This window comes from Leptonychotes weddellii, chromosome 2, assembly GCF_054177405.1.
Source record: "Leptonychotes weddellii isolate Sample4059 chromosome 2, ASM5417740v2, whole genome shotgun sequence".
Lineage (NCBI taxonomy): Eukaryota > Metazoa > Chordata > Mammalia > Carnivora > Phocidae > Leptonychotes > Leptonychotes weddellii.
In genome coordinates, this window is record NC_138370.1 from 59,857,186 (window position 1) to 59,884,232 (window position 27,047).

Sequence of the window (27,047 nt, forward strand, 5' to 3'; positions counted from 1 at the left end):
GTACATTTCTGAACGAATAAGGTTTAATTTCTCTTTGGTTCTGTTAAATTACTGAAGTGATATTAATGGGAAATTTCTCACTCTGCCAGATGATTTGGCACTTGAACTTTATTTTTACTACTTGTTTATTTGTCTATAAAATTAATAAAATTAAGAAGTGAAATGTATGATTGATTCTTGGCATTTTCAGGGAGGGAAATTGAAGTTCAGTGGAATAAATAGGTAGATAAAAATGTCTGAACATATGAATAGAAGTGATGAGATAATACCAAAAGAGAAAAGAAAAATTAAAAAAAGCAGCTATCCTACCTCTTCTGTCAAGAGTGAGAACTCTAAGAGAAAACATCTGGAGCAAAAGAGGAAATGAAGGAGTGATACGTTTGAAACTGTTAAAAACTGCTGAATTTTCTGGTAGCAAGGGAACCTATTAAAAGCTACCATAGGAATCCTGGATATTCAAGCACCTTGAAGGGGTAATTTTAACAGGATAAGGAAAGAATTAAATACAGAGCACAAGGAAAAATTTTAAAAGCGAGAAGAGGAAAATAAAACAAATCTAAGTCCAAAAAAACCCTGCCTAGGGATATTGCCCAGGAAGGTGGATTTAGCCAAGTAGGCACTAAGCCTAGTATTTCTTATTTCCCTTTTCATGCCACAAAATATGAAGTAATCGCCTTCGTAGGACTTATTACAGTGATCAAATCACCTAACAATCTGAAATGTTTCCTTTCATATGAAGATCCTGTTTTGTTTTGTTTCTTGAGTAAGGACAGTCTTTTTTTTTTTTTTCCAGTTTTTTGTTTTGTTTCGTTTTTTGCCTCAATCTATAATCAGATTCTGTGGAAAATATAATTCCAAATATCCATAAATCTTTTGTCATTGGAAATGAACGTGATGACCCTAGAAAAACATGAAAGTCAAAGAGTTTTCATACTTTTAACATGTAGTATGAATAGCATGACTTGTTTCTCTAATTCTGAAATTCTAAATTCCCCATGAAAGAGGTTAAATTATTTTTCTTTTGTCAAGATTTGAAGTCTCAGAAAATGTAATTAATATATACACGTCACTAAATTTTCATTAGTTTATTTTAGCCTCCACAGAATCTTGTTCTCTAGTGAAGATTGATTGTTTCAAAACTGCTAAGTGAATTTTCTACCAAAAAAATATTTATACCAACTATATCTAATTCTGTCTCTGGAGCCTACATATATTTTCATGTTTTAAAAGTATTTCAAGAGATTAATTGCATGTATTGATAATAAACATTGTTAAAATAAATATATACTTACTTGTGGATAGTATAAAAATGAAAGTGATATAAGTAGAATTTTACCTTTTCTAACCTTACTGTAAGTATTTATACCTTAGACACACACACGTCTGTGTGCATATGTATGTGTGTGTGCATAACCTCCATACGTGTAAATATATACACACACATATGTACATATAGTCTGTATGATGGGGAATAGATTGAAAAAGCAAACAAAATAGCAGTAAACATTCTGTTAGTTGTTTGAAACATTGTTGTAACTTAAATTAGCTCAGGTGCATAAAAAACTAGGAAGTTTAGAAATTTTAATAGAATTGATGTTAGATAACGAAAATGTATTCCATTTATTAAGCATTTTCTTTATGCCATACTCCATTCTATTGTTCCTTCTTGGCACCACTCCAACTGGTATTCTATCTGATAAGGGATAAGGGATATATTTCTTATCAGAAGAGTCAGATGGAGCCTCTGTCAAATGAATTCTGAAATGTACTTTTATGTTCTAAAGGCTGACCTTTTGAGGTGTGATTTGTGCTGTGCAGTAAATAAGAAAAAGGATTTGCCCTGTGGGACAGCAATCCTCCCTTATTTACCAGTGGGCACTTTGGAAGAGTTTTATAAAAGTGACATAATTAGGAAAAGGTATTATAACATTTCCATTGGAGGCAGTCACTTTCCTTGACGGGATTAGAGCTTCCCATGGTCATCAGAGGGCAGACCCTTGCCCAATACAGGATTCCCCTGGGTAGTGCATACCTTGCAACACTTCTATTAGTAAATGTTTTTTTCTCGTTTCATAATACGTTGGTATTTATAAGTTGGTTTCCATGGATATTGCTTGTAGACAGTTACAATATTTGGTGATAACGGTTCTGTATAGACCTTGGAAAAAAATAAAATTTTCCGGAAAATGTTGTAGTGGGTAATGTTCTATTAACATGTTCTATGTATAATTGCATATTTTTTTGAGATACTACACACACGAAAGGAAATGTGATTAGGTTCTTAAATGGGGCGGAGAAAAAGCCAAGATTTTTTTAAAATGACCTCCTATACTACCTGGTTTATTCCTTTATTTTGCTGAAGAGGAACCTGAAGTCTAGAGCCATTATATTGAACACCTATTTCCTTAAAATCATCAGTACATCAATCTGGATTGAAATGCTCTGCTCTTCTATTTGCATTTATTAATGTACAAGTCTATGGGGCGCCTGGGTGGCTCAGTCATTAAGTAACTGCCTTCGGCTCAGGTCATGATCCCGGGGTCCTGGGATCGGGCTCGCGTCAGGCTCCCTGCTCAGCGGGAAGCCTGCTTCTCCCTCTCCCACTCCCCCTGCTTGTGTTCCCTCTCTCACTGTCTCTCTCTGTCAAAAAAAAAAAAAAAAGTACAAGTCTGTGGATCTATTCTTAGATGTCAAATGTTGAATAATGAATTTTGCTGGAATGCCTAAAATTTCTTTTAAATTCTGAGAACATTTTTTCACATGCTTTGATGATAAATCATCTCATTAAAAATAAATATTCAAGGGGCATCTGGGTGGCTCAGTTGGTTGGGCATCTGTCTTCATCTCGGGTCATGATCCCAGGGTCCTGGGATCGAGCCCTGCATCGGGCTCCCTGCTTAGTGTGGAGCCTGCTTCTCCCTCTTGTTCTCGCTCTGTCTGTCTCTCTCTCTGTCAAATAAATAAAAATAAATAAAATCTTTAAAAAATAAATAAACAAATATTCAATAAGTATAAATGCTCAAAATAAATACTTGGAAGTTTTTTGTTTTTTTTAAACACTCATATTCAGGCACTGTACCTGAAATTCTCTGATACTCTAAAATTACAGATTATTTTCATCTCACTATGATATATTCTAAAACAAACTCATTTTATCACTTTCATAGACATCATCACCAAAAATTTACGGTATCTGAACATATGAGCCTAAATGCCTTATGCTGCTGATCAGCCATTTAAATATTGTCTTTTAAAATCAGGCTTGAAGTCACGATAATGCTTTGATAAGCATAACATGAATGCTGTCCAAATTTTATTATCACACTACTTAAATATTTCTCTTAGCCTTAGATAAATCCATATCTAGAGTACCTCAGTATTTGCAAGTGTAGCAATGATACAGTTTAGATAAAAACTGAAAGAACCAAGCCTATCGCAAAATCCTTTAAAGATGTCTTGATTAATGATGTCATGACCTTTTATAAATACATTTAGGCAATGAAATTCATCTATTCAAAGAACATGCAGAAGGAGCAGCCTGTAGGTGCCTTTTGGTAGTGGTTACTTGTGGAAAAAATGCCCGGAACTGTCTAGGTGTTAGGTAGATGAGAGATTATATTCATAGCCCTTCCTTCCTTCTTAAATTTTGATGCCCTTAAAGTAATTCTTTAAATGTACATTCTCATTTCAATATTCCTAAATATCTTAAGCTCAGCTGGGATGCTTTGGAGGAGGTCCTACTTTTTTTTTTTCTTCCTATTTCTACCTACCTCTAACCAGCACTCTCTCCCTTTATTCTTACCCTATTTATTGAAAGTAGAAGCGAAAATGACAAGATGAAACGCATCATAGAAAAATTTTGCTTTAGTCTAAGTACAATATTAATTTCGTTTCTTAAATTTAGTTTCTCACATTTCTTTCAATACTACAGTGGTTCAGTTGTTGACACATGGAATAAAGGTATATTGTTGATCATTCGTATGAACTGTTATTGAATTATTACTAATTTAGTAGTGACTTACTCAGTGTGTGTTTAGTAAACAGCCACACACACATTAGAGCATCACACTAGGCAGGCCTACGTGTTAATGAGATTTCTTTTTTTTTAAACTAATTACAAGATAGTAATAAAGAGTACTAGAAGTAGTCTTTAGGGTAGAGAAGAACATGAATATTATACTTTGCCTTGGGAGCAGTCTCTGAATTAACATGGATTAGCGACCTAAATCTTGGCGTTATTTCAGTAGTAGTACAAGGATATGAGGTGATGTTTCTGTAAAAATGCATAACTACCTGCAGGTAATAATCGACTGAGGGTAAGTAACCATATATTTCAATGGCTGATCAGTCTTGAAAAAAAATCTGAGCAAATAGGTGAGGGTTTGATATATTATGTCACTTAATCCCCCCAATAGTCATAACACTGATACTATTATTATGCTTTTTTGGTAGAGTATAAAATGCTAATACAAAAGTTAAGTGTTCAGTATTTTCACAATCTATTGATGAATCTGTCTCCTCTACTACAATGAAAAAAGCAACTGTTAATAATGATAGCAAATATCTAATGCTTATATCGTTTTGGCAGATTAAGTCAGGAATGTTACTTGAGTAACATGAGTCACAGTAGGGATCCATGCAACTTAGCCCTGTATGAGGAGCTGTGGGTTCTGTTCTTCCACAGGGTAGAGTCTTCCATTGTTTGCCTATATGGCTGCAATGATAGTAATTATTGAACACACACACACACACACACACTCACACACACACACTGACCACTTTTTGAGCAGCTGACTTGTTAGGCACTTTTGTGAACACTTTATATACATTCTCTCATTTGATTCTCACAACAGTCTTGAGAGTTAATGAATAGTTTCCGCATTTTAAGGAAGAGGATCTGTAGAGTTTAAATCAGAGTTCTTAACAGTGGATTCTGAATACTGACACTGAGCTGATGGTAAGTTTCTGTTGTGTCGTTTAACTGGGTAGGGACAGTAGGGTATAATGGTTAAAAATACAGGCTCTGAAGTCTAGAGCAAAGGTCCTGTTCCAATTCCATTACTCTTAGCTGTAATGGCTTTTGCTCTGTTGTATTACCTCTCTGTACCTGAGTTTCCCCATTGATAATAATGGGTATAATAATAGTAGCTATGGATAGGGTTGTGTTGGAAGATTGAATGAGTTAATATTTATAAAATATCTGGTACATAGCATGTACCACATAAAGTTTGCTTTATTGTGGTGATTTTGTTTTATACAAATATTGTAGAAGTATTGTTTCTTAAACATTAAAGTCCCGCCTTTTTGTTATTTCATATATTATGTACATTTCCTCAATTGGTGTTTATAAGTTATTATTAAATTTATTATGCGTTGTTATAATTCTGTGAAAGACATTTTCCCCTATGCAGTTTCTGGTATTTGCTGTTATAAAGAAAAATTATTGATATTTGCATATTGATCCTATATTTAGTCACTTTACTAAAGTCTCTTCTTGTTCTGAATGGTTTTTAAAAGCCAGAAACTTTGGAATCATCTTGGACACCTGTTTTTCTCATACCCTACACCAAATCATATCAAATTTACCTTCAAAGTATATACAGCACGTAACCATTCTTTACCTCTCCCTCTCCTACCATACTCTAAGCCACTCCATCCCGTACCTGATTATTTCCAAGCTTTTCCAGTATCAGTGCTTTACCCTACTGTAGTCTGTTCTCAAGGGAGTCTAGTATCAACTAAGGATCATTTTTCTCTTCTCTTTCTTTACAACATTTCTTTTCTTTTCTTTCTTAGCTAAATAGCTACACCCTCCCCTCAAAAAAAAAGAAAAAAATCTTGAAAATAGTGGTGAGAATGGCCAACCCTGTCTTTATTCTAGCTTTAATGAGAATGATTTTAATTTTATTTAATGTAAAACTTTCAGTTAGTTTCTGTTAAATAACTTTTACCATGATTTGAAAGTTTCTTGCTATTTACATTTTACTCATTTTTTTAACCTAAGTAGTTGATTTTATCATGCTGTTTCAGCATTTATTAATATGATCCTGCAGTTTTTCTCCTTTTAATATTCTAAAAGGTCAATTTTACATTCACCTTCATGTTCATGAACTAAGTCCACATTCTGTCATGAAGTATTCCATCTTTCAATCCACTGTTGGATGATATATGATGAAATTTTACTTGGTATTTTTGCATTTCCCTCGATTTTTAAGTAAAATTGGTCAAGATTTTTAATATTTGATTTTGCCATTTAAAAGAACTTTGATATAAGAGTTTTTCATTTATTAGAGATTTTTAATTTTTATTTGATTTTCCAGCTTTATTGAGATATAATTGGCATATAATACTGTGTAAGTTTAAGGTATACAATGTATTGATTTGATACACCTATATATTGCAATGTAATTACCACCACAGAGTTAGCTAACATCTTCCTCATGACACATAATTCCATTTCTTTTGTGTTGAGAACATTTAAGATCTAATCCCTTAGCAACTTTGAAGTATATAATATAGCATTGTAAATTATATCCACAAAATTTAGGCTAGTTTATTTTTTTATTAATTTAGGTAGATATCTGCCATTTTCATTTTTTAACAAGTGCTCATATAACATTGGAATTGTATGTTTTCTTTCTTTTTTTTTTTTTTAAAGATTTTATTTATTTATTTGAGAGAGAGAGCACATGAGAGCGGGGAGGGTCAGAGGGAGAAGCAGACTCCCTGCCGAGCAGGGAGCCCGATGCGGGACTCGATCCAGGGACTCCAGGATCATGACCTGAGCCGAAGGCAATTGCTTAACCAACTGAGCCACCTAGGCTCCCCGGAATTGTATGTTTTCTTAAAGTCAAATAGAACTCTCCTATAAACCCCATGCCTTTTCATCTTTTATTGACAAGTGTTTGATCATCTTTTCAGTTTCTTCTAGAGCTATTAGTTCACTTTTTCTACTTCAGTCAATTTTGATAATTTACATTTTCCTGGTAAGTCATTCATTTCATTTAGCTTTTCAGGTTTCATTGGCATAAAGTTACATAAAACATATTTACAAATTTTAAATACATTTTTATCTGTGAATGTATCTTCTTTCTCACTCCTAATTATGTAAATTCTTGATTGTATTCTCTCTGTCTCTTTCTCTCTCTCTCCCCTTCCCCTTCTCCTCACTCCCCATGTCAGTGTCTCTCCTTTTTGAGAACCAGCTTTTGGTTTTAATTCTAAATTCTAATTTTGGTTTTGAATATATCTCTTATAGTTTCTATCTTCATTAGTTTTCACCTTACACTTTGTTTCGCTTAATTTTTCTACCTTTATAGATTGAATTCATGAGTTCTATATTGAGTGTTTTTATTAATAATATAAATTTAATCATTTAATTTCCTACCATATACAATTCCACCATGTACGAATAACCACTTCTCATAAGTAGAACTATCATATTTTCATGAAAATTACTCCATTAATGTGTTGTCGGCCCTCTGAAGCATGGTTGGTGGTTTGACTTACACATTTTCTATGTAGGTTTAAAACTATCAGTAAAGAATTTAGAGCAGCTAAAAATAAATACACTAGTACCCCCCTTATCTGCTGTTTCAGTTACCTGTGGTAATTGGAGGTCTGGAAGCAGATGGTCCTCCTTCTGCTGTATCATCAGAAGGTCAGTAGTACAAGTAGTCAATAGTACAAGTCCTACCACTACTTCACAACGCCTGGGTCACTCCCCTCACTTCATTTCATCACGTAGGCGTTTTATCATCATACGTCATCACAAGACTGGTGAGTACAGTACAGTGAGGGATTTTGAGAGAGAGAGAGACAGAAGGCCCGCATTCCACATAGCTTTTACCACAGTATATTATTACAGTTGTTCTGTTTTATTATTATTTACAGTTGTGAATCTCTTACTGTGCCTAATTTATAATTAAACTTTGTCATAGGTACATATGTGTAGGGAAAAACAGTATATATGGGGTCTGGTACTGTTTGAGGTTTCAGGCATCCACTGGTGATCTTGGAACATATCCCTTGCAGATAAGGGGCACTACTGTATTACCAAATTAATTTAAACAAATATCTGTAAAATGGATATTCCCAAATTACCAAGTTGACTGATCAGTTTTAGTTGAATGGCCCTTAATGTTTCTCTAGCCGTTGAATAAAACCATTTAGCCGATTTGAACAAAGACACAGATTCTCTGCAGTTAGGCCTCAAAATAAGGCAAACATAATTATGTATGCATATTTAAAATATTTTACACAGGGCAGCTTCGAACTTAAGGGTTCTGGAGTTAGCCTGTATTCTAGAGTTCAACTGCCAATGTGGAAGACTTGGCTCTATATTTAGCTGCTATGTGACCTTGGCCAGGAACTTAGCCTTTCTGTATTTTATAATCTATAAAATGGGCACAGTAACAATATCAACTTTTTGTGATTTTTTTTTAAGGCTTAAATGAGTTAAGGTATAAAAAGCAATTGGTAAATGTAATTATTATTTTTATTACTATTAAATTATTATTATTTTCAATATGTTAAAGTATATATAAACATTTTGGTGTCCAAAATAGGAATCTAAAACTTCTGTATATGAGTGGTTTTGTGCTAAACTGAAGTATAATTCAATAAGCACTCTAGAATAATTGGCATCTTACTAATTTTATTACCTTTCCCAACAAACTTAGGCTCCAGGTGACACTTGCAGAGGTAGGTCTCATAAGAGCCACATTTATTTGTTGGCAGGATTTCACACCACCGTCAGGTTGGATAATTCATGAGGTAGATTTAATTGACAGGGTTTTCGTTAGTTTTAACTAGAAACAACCTATTTTGCAGGGTTGGTTTATTTTTGTTGAAGGAAGCTGGGTGTCTGACAATCATGTTTACCAGTGAATTTATTTCTTTGGTGTACTCCTTACAATTCTGGGGAGTAAGAAAGCAGTCCTCATGCCCTCGCAGTTTTTAAATTCCCACATGAGAATGAAAATTTTGTCTACAATACCAGACGTGTTTGTTAAACATAAAAGAACATAAATCCTCCATGGGTCCCCAGGGGTATGTTAGAGAAAGGGAGCGATCGTTATAAACCACTTAGCACTGTGTGCTCTGTATCATGTTGCCGTGAGAAAGTGATGTTTGATTGGCTCATAAAATAGGTTTAGTAAATCCTTTAAATACTGATGTGAGCAGTTGTGCATGTTGGAAATTAATACCTGAGAGTGTATTATAAGGATTACCATGTCTCCAGAACAGTCACCTGGAAATGCCTAGATTTCTGCGTGTAAGGAAGATTATGTTTTGTGATTTCACTTTTATGTGTCAAATGTTGCTTGGTTTTATCATCTCCCTTTCATTTGACTGAGGCCTGCAGACATCTTTCGTCATTGTTTTCTCTCTCTCTTTGATGTTCTGAGCAGTGCTATGGTGTATAAACCAACCAACTTCCACAACGAATTCCTTCTGCAAACATTTTATCAGAAAAAAGAAAAACTTCAGATTATTAGAGAAGGCAACTGGATTTAATGCATTCGTCTTTTTCCAACCACATTCTATATATTCTCAAACAATTTAAAGGAAACATGGAATTAAGTGTCAGTGATTTTTGTTTTTGGTTTTTCTGTTTTGAAGATTAGATAGCAATAACGAGGCATGGGAATACTTTACAGGTAGACCTTCACTGGGTCTATTTTACATGATCTTGAATATAATTTAAGTTTAAAAAATGCTATTTTTATAAACATATCCTTTAGCAAGGGGATTTACTGGTTTGAGGAAGAAGGAGAACTAAGCCTCAGTACATAATGGTGTTATTGATACTTTTCAGTTCCATAGACATCTAAACAGTTGTTGAGTATGACCATTAAAATTTGATGGTGGAATAATAGAGTGAAATTTAGAATTATATTGTTATAGGACACCACTTCTGAAAAAAAATCTTAAAAGTTTACTGTGAAAGAATTAGTAGCATATGTTAGATTCTGCTGTTTCTATGGTGAAAAACAGTACTTTTTTAGATGTCCATTTCATTTTACCTTCATGGAATGCGAAACTATGTAGATTTGCAAAGCACTGTGGTGTGTGTGCGTGCGTCAGGCTTGTATGAGGATGTAAGAATTAATTGCCGGCTGTCTAACTGCAAATCCAGAAATTGTTATAAAGATTAGTGGATTTTTGTTTAATGACATCAAGTTCAGTAGAAAATCTTCATGAAAAAAGTACTAATGTGCTTCTAACTCTTATTTGCAGGACAGTGATTTTTGTATCAGGATGTAAATAAAGCCAAGGTTAGGACTTATTTGTTCCTTAAAAAATTCTTAACGTTTATAACCCAGATATTTTGGGGTGGTTAAAAACTCCTTCTAAATACTTCCAAAGAGCTTCCGAATCAGATAAATACATAACACTGTTTATTTGTTAACAAATAAAAAGAAAAGTCTATAATAGTAAAAACACTTAATGTGAATTTTTGTAGTTCTCTTGCATATGATCTTTTCTCTTAAGATGCTTCTATTAGAAAGAGAATAGTTATTTTGAAAATGGACTGAGGTAAATTTTTGACGCTTTGTGTTCTGTCCAACCAGTTTGTTGAAATGACTTCATAATTGCCAAACCGGAGCGATGCCTTTTGGGTTTCATTGTCTTTGAGCTTTCTCTGGTATTTGGCACTGTGGGCGCTGTCGCCCACTTCTCCTTCTGGTGAGGTTTCCTTCCCTCTTTGCTCTGTTCTGTCGCATCACTCACAGTGGCTTTCCTCACATTCCCCCAACTGCTCCTTTTCAGGATGTTTTTGTTCCCGGCTCTTTTCTTTCTTCCTACACTTGTAAGGTTCTTGTTTCCCGGCATCCCTCAGATATCGATGATTCTGTTTCCTACCAGCGTTACTCCCTCACTGACACCTCCATGGCTGTCCCTCATCTGCTCTAAGGGTGGCAAACTCAGGGGACCTCTGTGGGCAGGTACTGTAAACAGATGATGATCTGAGTATTAAAACAGAAACAACAGCAACAGCATAGAAAGTCGATGAGGATCTTTAAAAACTTAGAACATGTCCCATCTCAAGCTCTTTCCACTTGGTCCCTGCCTCAGTTGTTATGAAGGAATGAAGGTCCAGTGTTCATTCCTTCAGTCACCAAATACTGATACGGCGCTTACTGTATTCCTGGCATGTAGGTGTCAGGGATAAGGCAGGAGATTGAAGATACCACCCCTCCTGGAGCTGACATCAATTCCGGAGATCTGAGGAGTCATACCAGGGCTAATGATATTTAGTATTACCAGATCTTCAAATCTAATTTTAAAAAAAAAGCCAGAAATCCAGACTTTTCTGTGAAATTCCACTTTTTAGAATGTTGACTTAAATTTTGAAAAGAAACATGGAGCCTATTAAAACTGCACCGACCTGTTTGCAACATTGGCCTACAAAAAAACATCTGACTCTGAAGTACCAAGGCCTTTCTACCTACATCTGTTTTTCCAGCTTGATCTTCATCTACTTCTTTGTTTCCCACCCTCTATTCACAGCGCACCATGCCTGGCCCCCTCTTTCTGCTGTTGCATCTTATGTATTGTACTTCTCACCACAATGCGTTTTCATTTCCCCTCTTTTTACCCCTGGTCAATCAGTACTCACTGACAGCCCAAATGTTCCTTTGTAATCTGACCCTAATCTCACTGTATAAAATTACTCCTACTCTGCCAGTATTCCACAGTATTTCCTACATACTCTCATTAGAGCACTCACCAAAGTGCTTTATGGGCCCTGAGCCCAAAGAAGCTATCGTTTCATCTTTGTATCCTAAGAACCTAGCAAAACACATTGCACCAAGTCAGCGCTTCTTAAATGTTTGCAGGATGATTGAGCAGGTCTGAAATCTGGCTCTCTTCAAACTCAGGGTGGTGGTAACCTACATTATATAGGTTTAGGAACAGACAGACACTCTGAATAAAAGCTTTGTTTCACATGCAAACAATCTTGATGTAAAAATTACCCTTTCATATAAAATGGTAGTTACCCACTTTTGTATCAAGTATATCTGAAATAACTACTTGGGTCTGTTCTGCCCAACTCCTTTGACCCCTGAGCGCACCCCTTTTCGGTCCCACCACACACATACACCGAACTCCTAAAATGGCGATACTGGAGGACTTACACATTGGTCATTGATGACCCCAGACTCGTCACATGGTATAGCAGATATTGTCTTCTTTGTATTTGAGTTTTCTTATTTATTGTTTTCAAACTCCAAAGGTTATATTAAAAGTTCATGTGGAGGTGGAGCAAGGGATGCAGGATGGAGATGAAGGACAGCTTTATTGAATGGCAGCCATGTGCCATGTTTTAGGTACTACACAGGTATCCTGTCTTGAAACATCCCCGTGAGCTAAGTAGTGTTGTCGTCAACGTAAGGCCAAGAAAATGAGGCTGAAACAGGTTAAGTTACATGTCATAAGAGAGTTCTGGATACTTCTTCAGGATGAAGATGAGTAGGTAGAATTGGCCTGTTACATACTTTGTATATAATTTTCACCAATTTTTTTCTGTAAATTCAATACTGCACAAAATGTATTATTTTTAGTTGTCTAGCATCTACTGAATTTAGATTTTTGAAAAAATCTACCAGTGATTTCTAACCACGTCAGACATACCTTTTAAGAAAAATTTTGCAGTATCCTCTTTAGTATTCTGAAGTGAGTTTATGGAAGTGATCATCTATTTATGTGCACAGTTGTTTAAAATATAAATACAATGGCATGTGTGCTACAGAAACCAGAAATAGCAAAGTAAGTTCTATGAAAGTAATGGATTTAAATACATAAGGACACATGCACAGTTACATTAGGAAAATAAAAGTGGTCAGATGCTTGCATCTTTTAAGTAGACTCATTGTGAATCTGACCGTTATAGATACAGATGAATATGTATACTTTTAATTGTTTTAATCGTGATGCAGATAGTATAAGCAGTGTTCCTGTTTGTGATATGTTTTTCCAAAATGGTAATTCTTGGTAAAGTTCCAAAACATGGAAACTTTCTTCAACTTATTTAATAGCTGAATTTCTGGAAAATTCGGTTTTAACTAAAACCGCAAAACATATTTATGTTTATAGTGAGATAATTGTTAGTTTCCAGACTCGATGTGCTATATCAGAAATGTCGCCCATATGAATGTCCAGTGAACTGTTTGAAAGGCTCGGAGAACATGGGACAAATACTAACTTCCAGGACTTTCCATTGTTGAACATCACTGGACCTTGCCCACTACATGTCATAGTGCCCTCCTCACCCCTGGCCTCAACAGAGCCGAAAATGTCCCTACAGGTCATTTCTGAAACATTTTCTTAAGAGACAGTACTGCTCTTGATGAGTACCACTGATCTAAGCTTCCCAAAACCAAAGTATATAAAAATCAATTCCTTTCTTCAAGGATTTAAGAGGCTAAGAAAATGGATCACTTGTTGGGGCTCCTGAGTGGCTCAGTTGGTTAAGCGTCTGCCTTCGGCTCAGGTCATGATCTCATGGTCCTTGGATCAAGTCCCACATCCCGCTCCCTGCTCAGTGGGGAGTCTGCTTCTCCCTCTCCCTCTGCCTCTCCTCCAGCTGGCATGCACTCTCTCTCCCTCTCTCATGCTCACTCTCTCTCTCTCTCTCAAAAGAAAAGAAAAGAAAATGGATCACTTGCATATAGAGTGAATATTGAAAATATGTGTTTATCAAAAAGAGAAAGATGGTGAGCTAAGAACACCCAGAAAGGTCTCACAGAGGCAGACTAGTACAAAGTGGGATTTGAAGGATGTGCATGTAATGATGTGGCTCTAGAAAAGCTTGCATCAGATGAAGAAAGAGAGCCAGGGAGTCTGACTAGGGCGAAAGCGTTACTGTCAGACAGTAATGGGCAATGATAATAGTGATTAAGATTAGAGTAAAACTGTCATGTCCAAATGGAAATTAAATTGAATAATTCACAAATTGAATGTCAGATATGGTTGCTGCATACAAAATACTTAAGTGTTCAAATGGCTGTTCAGTGAATTTGAAGTTCATTAACAGTTTTATGGAAGGCTTAGAATAGAAGACTTATTTCCCTTTAATGGAGAATGCATTTTCAGTTGTATCTCTTCTTTGGAATATTTTACTATATTTACCCAGTTAAATTTGGAATGGACTCCTGGCGATGGTCCCTAGATAGATTCACTGTATCCATGATCATGGAATTTGAATTGCTAAAATAGCAGATCATATGACTTTATGTCTTTTTTTGTCTTTGTGTCTTGCAGGTATGACTTTGTAGAAGTTGAGGAACCCAGTGATGGAACTATATTAGGGCGCTGGTGTGGTTCTGGTACTGTGCCAGGAAAGCAGATTTCTAAGGGAAATCAAATCAGGATAAGATTTGTATCTGATGAATATTTTCCTTCTGAACCGGGGTTCTGCATCCACTACAACATTGTCGCGCCAGTAAGTACCACTTAGAGATCCCCTTATTTAATTGGGTTAGTTATTTGTTTACTTATTTAAAAAAGGATCGGGAAAAACAAAAAACAAAAACCTTTCCCTAGCTTGATTTTTTTTTATCCATAAACATCAATGTGGTATCACAAATAACTTAAATTTCATCACTGTAGATCATTAGCCATGTTAAACACCTTCTCAGTGCAATGAGATAACTTGTTTTTTACAACATTTAGGAGATTGCGTCATACCCATTCTCCTGTAACTCACTGTCTGATATTTCAGTGTTTATGTGAAGTTACATATGTAGATAGCATTTTTTTCTTGGAAAAAAATAGGAAAAATGGTGTATTTATTACTCTTACCATTTAGATCACCATCAAAATTTGGACTGTATAATGTCTTCCTGAATTTCAAGTTTGAATTATATTAAATAATAAAATACTATTTTAGTTTTCTAGCCTTTCTGGAGACCTTTCTGATATGATACCCTTTTGCATTTTGCTAACTGTTACTCTCACTTTAAAGATGTAAATTTTGAAGCTTGACATGGGATTGTAATGGTTCTAATATTCAAATTCATTTATATATTTGGAATAAATACATTGCAGAACTAGAAAGCCAACACTATTTGACATTAACGCCATTTTAGCTAGATTCATGTCTGTAATTGCCCTAGAAGTCCATGTTCTTAATTTGATGTTTTACTGTTCCCCCCCCCAATTAAGGTGGCATCATTCCTTTGTTGTACCCACCAAAAATTTATTTTTTAAATGTGTTGTTTATGAATCCGCACATAACATTTTTCTTTTTATTGAGAAAGGTAAACTTACTATTCTTTTTAAAATCAATGTTTTAGTAAAATATATTTTAAAAAGTAGTTATCTCCATTTTCTGACTTATCCTAATACTTATCCTGCTTAAATAACATTTCTGGCTCTTTTGTTTCAAAAAAGAAGTTTTGAAATTCTCACTGGAATTTAAGAAATCTACTTCTCCTAGTTATAATTGTTACTATAATTTTAGTTATATCCTGATTGCTTGTACCCTTTATTTTATGCCAGCAGGCACACTGAGCAACCAAAAAAGGAAATTTCACCTTAACATTACAATATGAATATAATATACAAAGTTTAATATTGATTCCATATTTCCTAATTGGCTTCATGAATTGCTAGCTTGCTGTGTGCATTGTTCTTATACCCAGAAAGAGCACAGGTGTTGATATGTGTAACCCACACTATGTTATGTTCCCAGTGTGCCTGCTGGTTTGCTAAGTCTTCTGTCAAAATCATTGAAGATACCATTTTCTATGTAATTTTAAATGGTGATATTATTGATCATACTTAAAATGCGTAATAGGTGACACCTTCATATTTGTATGAGTACTTCAGAATTACTACAAGCAATGTGAGAAATATAGTAAGAGGGTTTTCAGTATTTTTGGTGTCATGCAACAAATAGATACAAAAGTTTAAAATAATACATAAATAAAGTGTATTTATCCCAAATCTGTGAGAAAAATAAACTTGGAACTGAGAAGATATTTATATTTTAAATAAACTGTTCTTTTCATGTTATATATTGATTTAAATATGTATAACTAGCAATCTACTATCATGCTACAGAATAAGACATGAAAGGTAAAATATATGTATATATGCCGAGACCGAGGGTTGTCTTTTCCTAATTTTGTGACTGCATGGGTTAGTTAGTTGTATAACCCAGGGGTCGTATGGATTAAATAAAATATGTAAAGATAAAAACACAGGAAATTTATAGTGTTGTACTCAGTTCTGGGTACATTATAGGTTCTTAATAAATAACTTGAATGCTGAGTTGATCATACCACTCACTCACTCCAGCTTAACTAACAGAAGATTCACTGACACCTGTATTTTTATCGGTGAGAGTATAGCAGGTTCCTGAGCGTTGAAATGAGATAAAACATCATAAGGGTCTGCAGTAAGTACCTCCCATCCTCTTGACTCAGAAGGGCTCTGCCACCTGGGTTTGACCTGCTTCTAGAGATTTACTGTGATTAAGATCAGAAACTGCATCTGAAAGACTTTAGAAGAAAGGTGTATCACCAGTTACATCATTAAAATTAAATTCAGTGTATTTTTCAATAGTTGCTGAAATCCTTTGATAAATTGCAAATGTGGGCTTTGGTGGGCTGTGAATTGACCTTCTCCCAGCATCTACGGAGCCACAGTTTGCATGGCACCCAAGTTGACCTGTGCTGGGCTGCAGAAAATGGAAATACGTAGAGATGCGACGTAGGAGATCTTATATTAATTTGCCTCCTGCTTAGGAAAACAGCAACCATTGGACGGCAAGAAAAAAAAAAATGTGATGACATGGTCCTACATTGCCTAAGAAGTGTTATTTGGTGATCTTAATTTTGCCAGATTGTTCTCCGGGGAGATTATTGATACATGATTTTTATAATCTCACAAGCTTCAGTTCTGTTAAATTTATTTTGGCAATTTATCTGCCTTTTCTTCACCTATCCTTTGGCTTGGGTCCATGTTTCCATCTCTTCTCCCACACAGCCACACTCCTATTCTCTCATTCCTGCGGAAAGCTGAGATTTGGTTAGTGAAAATTTGACAAGTGATTTTGCTGTTAAGCCTTCCAGAATGTTTTGAATTATCATTGTTTATTGCTAAATGACATCCCTCCCTCCATGCCTCTCCTCCCCACAATTATTACTAGCAGGGCAACAATCCATCAGTCTTATCTGTGTATCAATGAATGAAAGCCTAAGGGAAGAAAGTTTGCCTTTTCAAGAAGAGACTTAAAAGTTCTTGTGGCATTTGCTCAAGGGCACGTGCGCCTCCAACCCCTGGATCATCTCTGATGCTTTTTTTTTTTTTTGCCAAGGATGAACTTCATAATTAGCACGGCCAGCTTCCCAGAAGCATTGGTCTTATTGACTGCAAACCCACCATGGCAAAATAGAACCTTAGGGACCACTGGCCACAGTGGTTTCTTAATTTTGTCATGATAACAGTGATGCGAACCACAGGTCCTTAATGGATTATTAACTTCCTGAATTGAGGTTTCTACTGAGTGCCTAGCACAATGCCAGACACATGGCAGCTGCTCACTAGTACCTCATGGAAATGTAGCCAGTTCCCCTCAGAGTTGTCTAAACCCATGTAGAGCTACACTGACTTCTCATTCACTATTTGGTACCCTTGTTACTGTTGTATAATATTGCTGACTCATACACTAGAGCACTGACAAATCACAATAATGACACCAGCTAGTCTCCTGGTCATGATATAGTAAAACTGGTTCCTGTCTCTCCCTCTCTCTCTTCCTCTCATTTTGGTGGGGAGTGGAACATCAGGAGTAAAGACATTGGTACGTCCTTAGGACATCGTAACCATTAATGTGTTTAATCATACTTACCTGCGCTTTTATAATTAACTTAATAGTTTGCGTCTGTTCACACACCAACAGAAACTTGGAGGTTAATCAATTTTTTTCCAGAACAGTTGTGGAGAAAGTTTATTTTAATATTCTTTATAGTTTACAAGTAAGGGAGATCGCTCTGCAGCCTTCTTTGGGAGCATGAATGGATATGTTTGATTCTAGCCAACCTTTAAGGTTGATTGATTCTATACCAACCTTAGACAGTATATATCTTAGCAGTAGTAGTTTTAATACATTAGTTATAATTTTCGGAAATGGTGTTGCCATACATGTTGCCATTAAAAACCAAGTTCACCTTTATCAGATGATTTATCCACTCTTTTCCCTCTACTAATGAATGAGAGTGCACATAGGTAAAACAAGGATTACTTATTACTTTGAATAAAGTGATGTGATTTAATATTTAAAGATTTTATTTTATTTTATTTTTGAAATGTGTGCAAATATAATTTATTCAACTAAGAAAGCAAAAATGATTGCTTCCATTAGCATATATTCCACACTTCTCAAATCCTAGGAGTATGTTAGATGCATAAGAGTCCTCTTAAATTCTTTCTAATGATGTGACACATAACCATTACTCATATGAGTAAATATATGTCACATTATAAGATTTATTTATTTATTTATTTATTACAAATTCTTTTATATGTAGTTATACTGTTCCTTGTAATATTAAGATTTTAGTTTCATTTTCTTGATTCTCAGATATCTTAGAGTAAAACAAATAAAATTTATCTTTCCATTTTACTGTTTGAAGTTGATATTATAGGCTGAGTTTTACTTTAGAAAAAACTTCAGCATGAGATGTTTACCTGAAATTAAAGCTTGTTGTTTATAGCTTTAAAAAAAAGTATACTGGATTTACTATATAAATTTAAAATGTAACATTTCAATGTTATTTTCAAGAATTATTTATGGAAATAATATACTCCCCCACTATGCCCCATTAATAAATAATGAAAAATAAATCCATGCAAATCGATGCCAAACAATATATACTCAGCTTTTATGATTGTGCATAAGGAGTTAATAATGTCTTTGATTTTTTTTTTTTTCTTCATGCTTAAAAAAAAGGGCCTGGTAGATTAGCAGTGAGAGATTGTTTGGGAAGAAATGAAGCAAAACTGAAATAAAACAGTGCAAGCTTGTTTCTGTTTGGAGGCCACACACATTGAGAGCCCAGCACACATTTCAGATCTCTTACAAAGAAAAGAAAATTTCTTGTTTAATTTTGGAGTAATTTATAATAGATTATGTATGTTTTACTCTGTACTGTAGCATAAGCACCATTATTTAAAAATGTGAAAAAACCTACAAAGGCTGAAAAGCATCTTTTCTTCTATCATCACAAGACCTTATTAAAAGATTATTTGTAAAAAAAATAAGTCTTTAATATAAAAATATTGCATATTTTTATCAATTACTTCAAAAAATTTCTTCAAAAATTACTTATTTTTAAGTAAAATATACAAATCCAAATATGAATTTTTCAGTGGTTTTACTCTTTACATATAGAACTATTTCCTCTTGAATATATATTGTTTGTAATATGTATGTTTTAAAAGGTTATGAGGTTTGAGGATTTTTTTTCTCTCCAATCTGGTTAAAATTTTGAAGGATAATTAAAATACCATTGATTTCTTTTAAACGGTGTTGTTGAATATTATATTTTTTCAGGAGTTTTAATCTCAGCTTTTGATCAGAAGTAATAACATAATATTTTCAGCAATTCATTTACTCTCATTTTTCGTTTAATAAATGGATCGGTTTAGATTAAGAGAAATAGACATTATAGCTACCGTACTAATTGACTCCATATATTTTTATCTTCTTGCCTTTATTGTCTGAAAAGAGGAGTGTGGGGTGATGTATGAACTGAAGGCTCTTTTACCTCACAACAACTCATCTTTCATGTTGCTTCTGAATTTTTCCTATTATTTCTTACTGTTTTCTTTTTTTCACTGATTAGCAACAGTTGTTTGGATCTCACATTTTTTTAAATTTCTTCTTAGTAAAATCATACCGAGAGATTAAATAATGCTAGAGAATGGCATGCAAGTATTGTAACCACTTTATAATCCCAACTATGGGTTTTCCTTAATAGTGATTTTGTAAATTACTTGTCCAGAGTTAAGTCAGTGCCTGGCTAGTGTGCACTATAGAAGGGTGTATGGTTTCTGTGGGGAAGGCTTAGAAGGACACTTGATGCCTGAGGTGCCATTAAGGAATGCATGACTGATTGCCAAAGTAGTTATTAATTATGCGGGATACAGAGAACAAAGCAGCTCAGTGAATATTGAGGTTGGAGGGAGAAAGGAGGAGGGGAATATTTTTCTCGTCCCTTCTGGCATGTGCCAGTAGGTTATTTCACTGTTAATATCATGTAAAGAAAAGTCTTAACTGAAGGCCAAATTTGCTTTTATGTTCAGGTTAAGAAAAATTCCAAGTAACTCTCAAACAAGGTATCGAATTCATTTTCTTATGGAAAAAAAAAAAAAACAGCATACCTGGAATAAAAATCCTTAGAGCAATATAGTAACCCTGACCCCATAGGAAACAAATTCAGTGTTAGAATGTCAAGATTTTAAAAATTGCAAATCTTCATAACAAATTGCACTGTATTCCTATATTACTGTATTAAACCGATTTTAGTGAATGAAAAATTTAGGTTGTAAACCTTTAAAATACATTTTTATTTACCTTAAGAGAGAATTAAGAGAAAAAAATTGTTCTTTGATTTTTTTGTAGTATTTAGAGAATGAAAGAAGTTATTTCAAGTACTTCATGTCTGTACTGTAGTCTGAAACACTTTTTGAATGATTAGGTTTTTATTAAAATATACAATGTAATTGTATATTTATGCAGGGAGTCTAGAGATGACAGTATTTTATTACATCAAAGAAATTACACAATTGCTACAGAGACTAAGCTTTTACTTGGCTAAGAGCTGTTTAATGTATTTTTCTACCAAGTTCTACCTCATGGACACAGTGATCTCTTTCATGTGAAGATCATGGCTTCTCTTCCATTTCTACTGACTCTTTTTGTTCCAGTTAACTCCTAGCTATCTAAGAAAGAATTTCACAGATGGTATGATTTGTAGTGAGAAAGAAAAAGGCAGTTGGTGCGACTGCAGGAATGGTAAATGGCAGACAAACCACTTTAAGTTGAAATATAAGGGGTTATAAATAAGAATTTAGGAAAGCTTGAAGTTTGATTGACTTATATTTTATATCTAAAGCCACAAAGATTTAAAAGCTTAGAGTTAATATGGCCCTAAACCTGATGGAATTATTCTCTAGAAGTTTGTTGCAATTGAAAATGATAAAATAAATACTTGGTCTTCAGTATCCCCATCCATTTTCCTGTTAGGTCTTTCAACAGGCATTGAAGAATATTTGAGGAAATATTTTGTTGTGAGAAAATTAAAAAATGTATATGGCATTGCCCTGGGTGTCTGAGAACTTACCTTGTTTTGAGGGGAAAAAAATGTGTGCGCACACACACACACACACACACACCCCTATACACCTATATAAATACACTACATGAATAAGTGTAATATAAGTGTTCTGGAAAGATTTGAAGAAAGAGGGGCAATTGGTGAGAGCAGAGGGATATTATAACTGTTAGATTAAATGAAAAAACAATCAAACAAAAACCCTGGAAGTGACTTAGTATAGGTTTGATATCAAATATATTATTAAAAATCCCCAAAGAGTTTATTAAAAACCGTATCATCAGATGTCAGAGATTATGATTCTCTTTATCTGGAATGGTGCCCAGTTATCTGCATTTTCATCAAACATGCTTGGAGATTCTGATATAAGATGTTCTCACGTTGAATTTGTGGGTGAGAAGTTGCTCTAAACTATAAACTGAGCAGATGCAGAGACTTTTACTACAAGATGTTGGGGAATTACTTTTCATTTTCAAACAAACATGAATATTTTTTGGGAACAGATTGGAAATTCTGCATGAATATTTTCTTGCTAACATACCCACGTGTTCTGTTTTTTTTCAGGATTGCAAAAAAGTAGGCCTTTCTCATAGAATTAGATGGATAGATTTCAATTTGTTAATACTTGCATTTATTGTCCCGGTTTTTCTAAGTTATGAATTGAAGCTTATCAGTTCTGTCAACTGTCAGTATCTCTTACCCATGCAACTAGAACAGATGACACTCTGCCTTCTTTTCTAGCTCCACACTAAGCTTCTCTGATAATTCACATATGGCATAGCTCCAGCACTGAGCACAGTTCTAGACTAGATATTCATTTGTTCTGTGGTGTAAGGCACTATTATTAATAAAATAAGACAGTCCCAACCATCAGTCCCCTCATAAACTTTTTCACATGTCATTTTAATTTTTGTCTGAGTTACAGTTGCACATAGTTTTAAAAGGCAAATATTTCTCTTAGCCTTGTTACAAAAATAACAGTTGCGGGGCACCTGGCTGGCTCAGACGTTAAGCGTCTGCCTTCAGCTCAGGTCATGATCCGAGTCCTGGGATCAAGCCCCGCGTCAGGCTCCCTGCTCAGCGGGAAGCCTGCTTCTCCCTCTCCCACTCCCCCTGCTTGTATTCCCTCTCTCACTGTGTCTCTCTCTGTCAAATAAATAAATAAAATCTTAAAAAACAACAACAACAGAAATAGCAGTTGCCCCCACTTTCCTCTGTGCACACTATTTTCCTGGACCTTGGAGGCAAGCGCTTCCAGTTCTTTTAATGGATTCTTTTAGACTTGACCTCTCTACCTTCCTGTAACATGCTTTTTTTTTTTTTTTAAGGTTTTTTTATTTATCTATTTGACACAGAGAGAGATAGCGAGAGCAGGAACACAAGCAGGGGGGTGGGAGAGGGAGAAGCAGGCTTTCCGCCAAGCAGGGAGCCCGATTCAAGATTCGATCCCAGGACCCTGGGATCATGACCTGAGCCGAAGGCATACACTTAACGACTGAGCTACCCAGGCGCCTCACCTGTAACATGCTTTTGTTGCCGCTTCTTGATTCTTTGGTTTTAAGAATAATCTATGATCTTCATTTGACTTCACTCTCTGGAAGGTGAGGTGTTTACTTTCTTCCACCCTCCTGCGTTTACCACACATGCAGACAAATCCCATCACTGCCTCCTCTAGTAAATCCTGATTCTATCAAGATCCAGATCCACTGTGTACATTATGGTGACTATGGAATCATGGTTCACAGCTGAGCCATGAAGTATATACTATGACTGCATTTCCTTTCCTGCCTTGTTTTGTTTTGTTTTCCCTAAAATTGTGTTATATTTTGGTTTGTTTAGCTTTCAATTTATTTATCACTGATTCAACCCCAAACTGTGCCTCAAATTGTGTGAATCTCTTCTCAAATACAGTCAGACACATTAGTGTTTTCTAATAATTTCACCAACCAGAAGAAATCTCTGCTGAAACAATCTGGTCTACTTCAATTTAGACTGATTACAGACCTACCACCCAGCTGTCATCCTCGGGGTACCCCTCCTACCCCCACCCCATCATTACCCTGAATATTCCCTTTGCCGTTTTCTTGCATTAGATCCCTTGTTTGCAGGATCTTTTGTCTTCTCTCTTGTTTACTTCCTGTTTTGGAAGAGAGTAAACCCTCCATGAATTTACCGAGAAAAAGGAGCATCAGAGATAAAATTCTGTTGGCTCGAATAACTGAAAATTTCTTTATTTAACCCTCAACCTTAAATGAATACTTGGCTAAGTCTAGAATTCTAGTTGGCTACTTAAAAACTAACTGGACATTCTGTGCCTGTGGATGGGCTTGCTGACTATGGTCTTCACTGTATTGTGATCTGGCCGGGTCAATTCCTTGAAAGCCCCCTGATTCCCCTAATCTCTTTTCTAAGGGTATAATCCTGGTCGCCAGCTCTCTGAAATGAGAGCTGAGTGGATTAAGATGGAGAGTCTCAGCATTAAGTGTAAACACATTTCCCCAACCCCCTCTATACCCCCATATTCAGAATAATATCACTGCTCCCAACTCTGCTTGGGTTCCCCAGTCCATAAATCCTCAATTTTATTCTGTTAAGGGAACAAATTTGAGCAGGGAATAAATCCGTCTTCTGCCACTCTGGGGAAACAGATTTGGAGTGTTGAACAGCTTCATGATTTTCAACCAGTCTTCCTGTTTTTAGCTCCACTGTCCTTCCCAGTTCCATACATACGTACCTAATGCCACCAGATCCCAGAGCTTTTTGGTTGCTCTTTCATGCAAGTCAGGTTGCTTCCTGATTTTCCCCTTGCTAAATATTGGTCCACCGATTCAATGACTGCACCTCTACCTACCTTCCAGTTTCCAAAATTTTATCACTGTTGACTCCTTTCTGATTTTCTTTGGCCTCAAAGAATTATGCATTTAAAGAAATACTTTCAGAATCAATCATTTTAGGAGAGAACAGAGCTAAAATCACCATCTTATTTCCCTCTGTTCATATAGCAATGTCCTTATCAAACACTAAGTTTATATTTGATCAACAAAATACTCGGAAACTCTGTACAATATATTGGGGGCATAGTTGACTTTAAGGAACAATGCCATTATCTTTCCACGCCAGATAAAATATGTCCTCGCAGCAGTTGCTTTGCATGATTATGCTAATATCACATTTCCTTTTTTAATGTTAGGGAGGCATAGATAAGACTTGATACTGATTAACTATTTAACATATCCTGAACTCTGTTTTAATATTAGTATTATGTCCAGGAGTATCCACTAGCATACCAGTCATGGTTCATACATTTTACATGTTAGCTATAACCAAACAGTTTATCATATGATTCTTACCTTTAAGAAAAGACTATCCTCGTAAATAGTCTTCAAATATTTATGTTTGAGTAATGCTATTAATGTATTTGAATGCTTTGAACATTAAAACTAGAGCTTTAAAAATTTTACTTATCTCCTTAAGATGACATAATTGTTATTTATTTAAGATTATTTTGAAATCACATGAATATGATTTTATATACAATATAACTATCAATTTTTACATCCTGTTAGGACAAAACTAAAAGGTAAATGAGTATACTTTTGAAGAGGTTGATTTTTGAAAATGAAGTATATTGTAAGCATTTTTTGGAAAGGAAGTACTTGATGATACCAACTTGGAAATAGTTGAATTAGGCAGAAGAGAATGATGAACAAATATTGAAAGAAGTACTAGGCTTGATGGGTACTTTTATATCATCTAATCCCCATAATGGGATGTTATCGCCATTTTACAGATTAAAACTCAGAGAATGTCACATACACAGAAGTGAGGATATTAAATAGGGCTTTTCCAATTCTATATAAAGCCAGGCTGCCTATGCACTGGTTTGGGAAATACAGTAGGAAGATGACTGATGAAGGGAAAGCAAATGTAAGATTTTCTCTCACCATCTTTGCTTTCTTATTAAAACACCTAGGTAGGGGCGCCTGGGTAGCTCACTTGGTTAAGCATCCAACTCTTGGTTTTGGCTCAGGTCATGATCTCAGGGCCATGAGCTCGAGCTCTGCGTCAGGCATAGCTTTGGGCATGGAGCCTGCTTAAGATTCTCTCTCTCCCTCTGCCCCTCCCCCAACTCCCTGTGGTACGTGCTCTTTCTCTCCCTCTCTCTAAAAATTAAATAAATAAATAAATAAAATTTAAAATAATAAAATAAAAGACTTAAGTATTGTTTCTGTTGATTATGATGTCCTGGTTACTTTAGAACCTTGAGAAGTTGGTGAACTATAATAGAATTTACCTTTTTTTTTTTTTGTAAACAATAGTGGTAATGAATATTAAGTATTAAATTTTACTTTCTGCACACAGTTACCTTTAAAATGCAAACAAGACATAGCTCCCTTAAAAGTTACTTTCAAAGTAAAAACATTTTTTTTTAAAAAGGTAAAAATGCACATGCAGTCAGTATTTCGCTCATTATATTTCACTTATCAGTCAAATTTCTTCACTGTTGAAAAATGACACACTTTTGTGAGTATCCTCACAGTCTTTTAGCTCCAAAGAATTTTTCAGAATTGTGTCATTAAGGAAACTTTGAAGGCTAATATTTATACAGAGAAATAAGAAAGTAAAATTGGAAAATAAGCATAACAAGGAGAACGAGACCTAATTGGAAGCCTTCTATCAAGCACGTCCTACACGTAGTGCAGTGGAATATAGAAGACCCGGGGCATTCTGAGCTCGAAATTAGGCAGTTTGTGCAAAGTGACTGAAATACAGTAGGCATTTGATAATCTTTAAAATGAATGGAAAAGGAAATCACAGATCTTAAGGGCTAACATAGGAGGGGGATGCCCTGTGCAGCTGTTAGCAGGGGGACGCCTGTAGAGCGCCCGGAGGCCCCAGTGAACTGAGGGAGGAAATTCCTCCGGAACCAGGATGTCTTCGTGTCAGTGCCCCAGGGCAGAGGTCTTGTATCTGCCTAGGTGTTTCCAGTCTAGTGAAGTCAAGTCAGCTTTTGTTTAAGTGTGAATAAGAGCTGGTGTAGAAATACCCGCCTGGTACCTTTCCTTGTGTTTCTCCACTCCAAGTAGTTGTTCAGAAGAAGGATTAAGGCTGTCATCTGTTGCCTTAAAGGACTATATGAATTATCTTAAGTACCTCCAAAGCAGGTTTGCTTAAGAAAGCCAAGGTTTATGTTAAAAACTCCTCCCCACTTTGGAGGAATAATAGGAAAAGGCATTGATGGGACAATTATCTAAGACTCTAAAATAAAATCTGAGAAAGGAATTGGAAATAGGTGTGGAGAGCTCCAAGTCAGCCTAGGCAGTGTCTAATGCCTCCTCTGAAATTGTGCTTTTAAATTTTATAGCCCTGCTAAAGAGGAAATGCCTTTTTTCCCAGAGGAATAACATTCTGATAGGGTTAAAAAAAAAAAAACTTTCCTGCCGGGTGTAAGTTAATGAAATAGCATTAAGTGTAATTAGTTGTTTTAGGAAAAGACATGTGAAAGACGTTGAATTGTTAGAGAGACACTGCATGCCAAAACTTGACTTCTAATACCTGAGAGAGCTGGTATTAAAATATATGACACATCCTTTGGATCGGATTCTTCAGAAGTCTTCTCAGCATTCTGACACAAATATTTTCCTTTCTTTTTGGAATATGATGAGTGATGCTTTGTGGCATTCTTGACCTATT

The 27,047-nt window shown here is 35.3% G+C and overlaps 1 protein-coding gene across 1 annotated transcript in view; it reads left to right on the forward strand.

The window, feature by feature from the left end:
* Window positions 1-4,281: 4,281 nt before the first annotated feature.
* Window positions 4,282-27,047, forward strand: part of PDGFC (platelet derived growth factor C) — a 63,338-nt gene continuing 40,572 nt past the window's right edge. The window contains exons 1-4 of the mRNA XM_081813104.1: window positions 4,282-4,299; window positions 7,600-7,660; window positions 12,948-13,002; window positions 14,272-14,452. Coding sequence (XP_081669230.1) covers window positions 4,282-4,299; window positions 7,600-7,660; window positions 12,948-13,002; window positions 14,272-14,452 — 315 coding nt within the window. The remainder of the gene's footprint in view (window positions 4,300-7,599; window positions 7,661-12,947; window positions 13,003-14,271; window positions 14,453-27,047) is intronic.